The sequence below is a fragment of the Entamoeba nuttalli genome (genome assembly GCF_000257125.1).
Source record: "Entamoeba nuttalli P19 unplaced genomic scaffold asmbl_2574, whole genome shotgun sequence".
NCBI classification, from domain to species: domain Eukaryota; phylum Evosea; order Mastigamoebida; family Endamoebidae; genus Entamoeba; species Entamoeba nuttalli.
Window position 1 is genome coordinate 1 of NW_008575431.1, and position 2,342 is coordinate 2,342.

Consider the following 2,342-nt stretch of genomic DNA (forward strand, 5'->3'; position numbering starts at 1 on the left):
AGCAGAGATAAAGAAGTATGTTGGAAGACTTGGCAAGCGTTAAAGAAGTTATCGTAAGCATCACCATCACAAGAAGAAGAGATAGAAGCGTCGAGTTGGCAGAATGCGAGATTTAAGTCAGGAGAATTTGAGTATTTGAGTAAAAGAGAAGATTTCAAGTGATGATATATTTTAGGATAAAGAAGAAGAGAAGGTAATAAGGCTTTAGAAGTACAATATAAATCCATGTTCCCATTAAGTAGATTTTGAAGGAGAATTTCGATGATGTTTTTGACTAAATCCAAATGTTGAGACAATAACAAAGAATGATCGGTTGAAGGAGTGGTGATGATTCTTACAGATTTTAGAAGATGGCTTTTAAAAGTGAATAAAACGATTTGTTCAAAAACTGGGATAGCAGACTCTTCACCAGATTGTAAAGCATTAAACAAAAATAATAATGTTTCATGAAGATGATTACCAAAAAAGTCATCACAAGACACCATACCAATATTACAAAAGAGAGTGAAAATAAGTTTAGTATATTTTGGATAAAAACTAACAAAGTCCCATTTATGTGAAATGCAGATAGAAATAATTGTTTGCATCAATACATGATGAGTTCGATCATTATAGACATACAAAGCACCAAAAGGGATGGTATCACTTGATAAAATAGAATTAATTGATTGGATACAATCTTCTAAATATGACACCATCTCATCTTCATTTAATTCGATAATAGAAGGTAATATCTTCATTAAAGACTCACAAATGTCATGATATAATATTAATGCGTCTGGAGTTTGTATAGAATAAAGTGATCTAAAAGGTTTAATGTTTGCAATATCAGATAAGAATGAAACAAATAAAGGTAAAGATGTGTTTTTAATAAAAATAGGTAATATCTTATGAACAAAATCAATAAATCCAAGATAATGAATACTTTCAGGAGGTAATGATAAGAAGAAAGAATGATATAAAAGTAATTTACTTTCATAATCATTTGGTTGAAGATGAAAAGAAGATTCTAGTTTATTTAATAATACTGAAAAATGTACTTTAGGAATAGTTATAATTAAATTACAAATTGCTTGGAAAAACATTTTTTTAGTTTTAACCGATAATTTTGTTATTTTTTGAGTCTAATAATAAATATTAATAATAAATAAATAATAAATAAATAATATAAAGAATAATAAACAAACTAATGATTCATCTAATATTTTATCAAGTAATCCATATTCTAATAACATTTTTGATGTTTTTTCTTTTCTTGAATATTTTTCAATAATAAGTAATGATTGTTTAATAATAGATTCACAATGAATGTCTATAAAATAATGTAAATTAAAAATGATTTTATTCATAATTGCAATTATTAAATCATTTAAATTTTGAATTTCTAATATTTCTATTATATATTTTTCTGTTGTTCTTGAAATACTTTCATTAAGAAATACATTACGAATACTCTCAAAAAATCTTAATATATTTATTTCTATTTCTTTTACTCCATAACCAAATGGAATATTTTTTATAATACTCATTTCTTTATTAATAATTTCAATTCCAATTTTCATTAATTTAATATCTAATTGTTCTTGTGTTTCATTTGTTCCATTAATTACTTGGTGATTTATAATAATACTTATTAATCCTATCCCAATACTTAATCTTTCACATTCTTTTTGTATTCTTTGTAAACTTCCTTTCATTTCTATTATATGTTCTATTTCTTTTGTAACTCTTTCAATATGTTTTGTCATTTCTTCTACTGTAAACATTAAATTAACTCTTGTTATTTCTCCAAATCCTTCCATTATTCCTTCAATATCTTCTTCTTCAATAATTTCACTATTATTAAATGCTCCTTCAATTACACTTTTACTAACTTCTTTTAGTATTTCAATAACATTTCCTTTTTCTTCTCCACATTCATATAATCTATGTGACCATCTTGCAAATGTTGTTAATAAATAATATAAACTATTTTTATGTTCAACATAATTTTCACTAATTCTTTCTATTAACTTTGCTGCTTGTGTTAAATGATATTGTGCTTTAACACTTCTTGTTCTTGTCATTCTATCTAAATATCTCCCTGCTGCAACTGCCATTTTTTCATTTTCTGCTGCTTCACAAATCATTCCTCCAAACTTACTTAAAAATTCATTATATTGTTGACGTGTTGTTCCACTAAATAAATTCTCTCTAACACTTGCTAATGTTATCATACACTCAACTAATGCTTCAAGATGATTTCCTGGAACAAACATTCTAATCATTTTTTCTTGTAATCCAATGCTTGAAAGTATTGACGCATATCCCATTGGAATTTCTAAAACAATGTCTTCTTCTTC

General features: G+C 25.6%; 2 protein-coding genes across 2 annotated transcripts; both read right to left on the minus strand.

Annotated features, from left to right (window-relative positions):
- Positions 1 to 29: 29 nt before the first annotated feature.
- On the minus strand, positions 30 to 1,085 carry ENU1_032630 (Ran-binding protein, putative; the record flags this gene model as incomplete). Its single annotated transcript, XM_008857342.1, has 1 exon — positions 30 to 1,085. A coding segment is annotated over one exon (1,056 nt), but the record flags the coding sequence as incomplete, so codon positions are not given.
- Positions 1,086 to 1,124: 39 nt separating this feature from the next.
- ENU1_032640 (Ran-binding protein, putative) lies at positions 1,125 to 2,312 on the minus strand (the record flags this gene model as incomplete). The annotated part of the gene is made up of 1 exon (XM_008857343.1): positions 1,125 to 2,312. One exon carries the CDS (start codon positions 2,310 to 2,312, stop codon positions 1,125 to 1,127), a length of 1,188 nt encoding a protein of 395 aa, XP_008855565.1.
- Between the last annotated feature and the right edge of the window lie 30 nt (positions 2,313 to 2,342).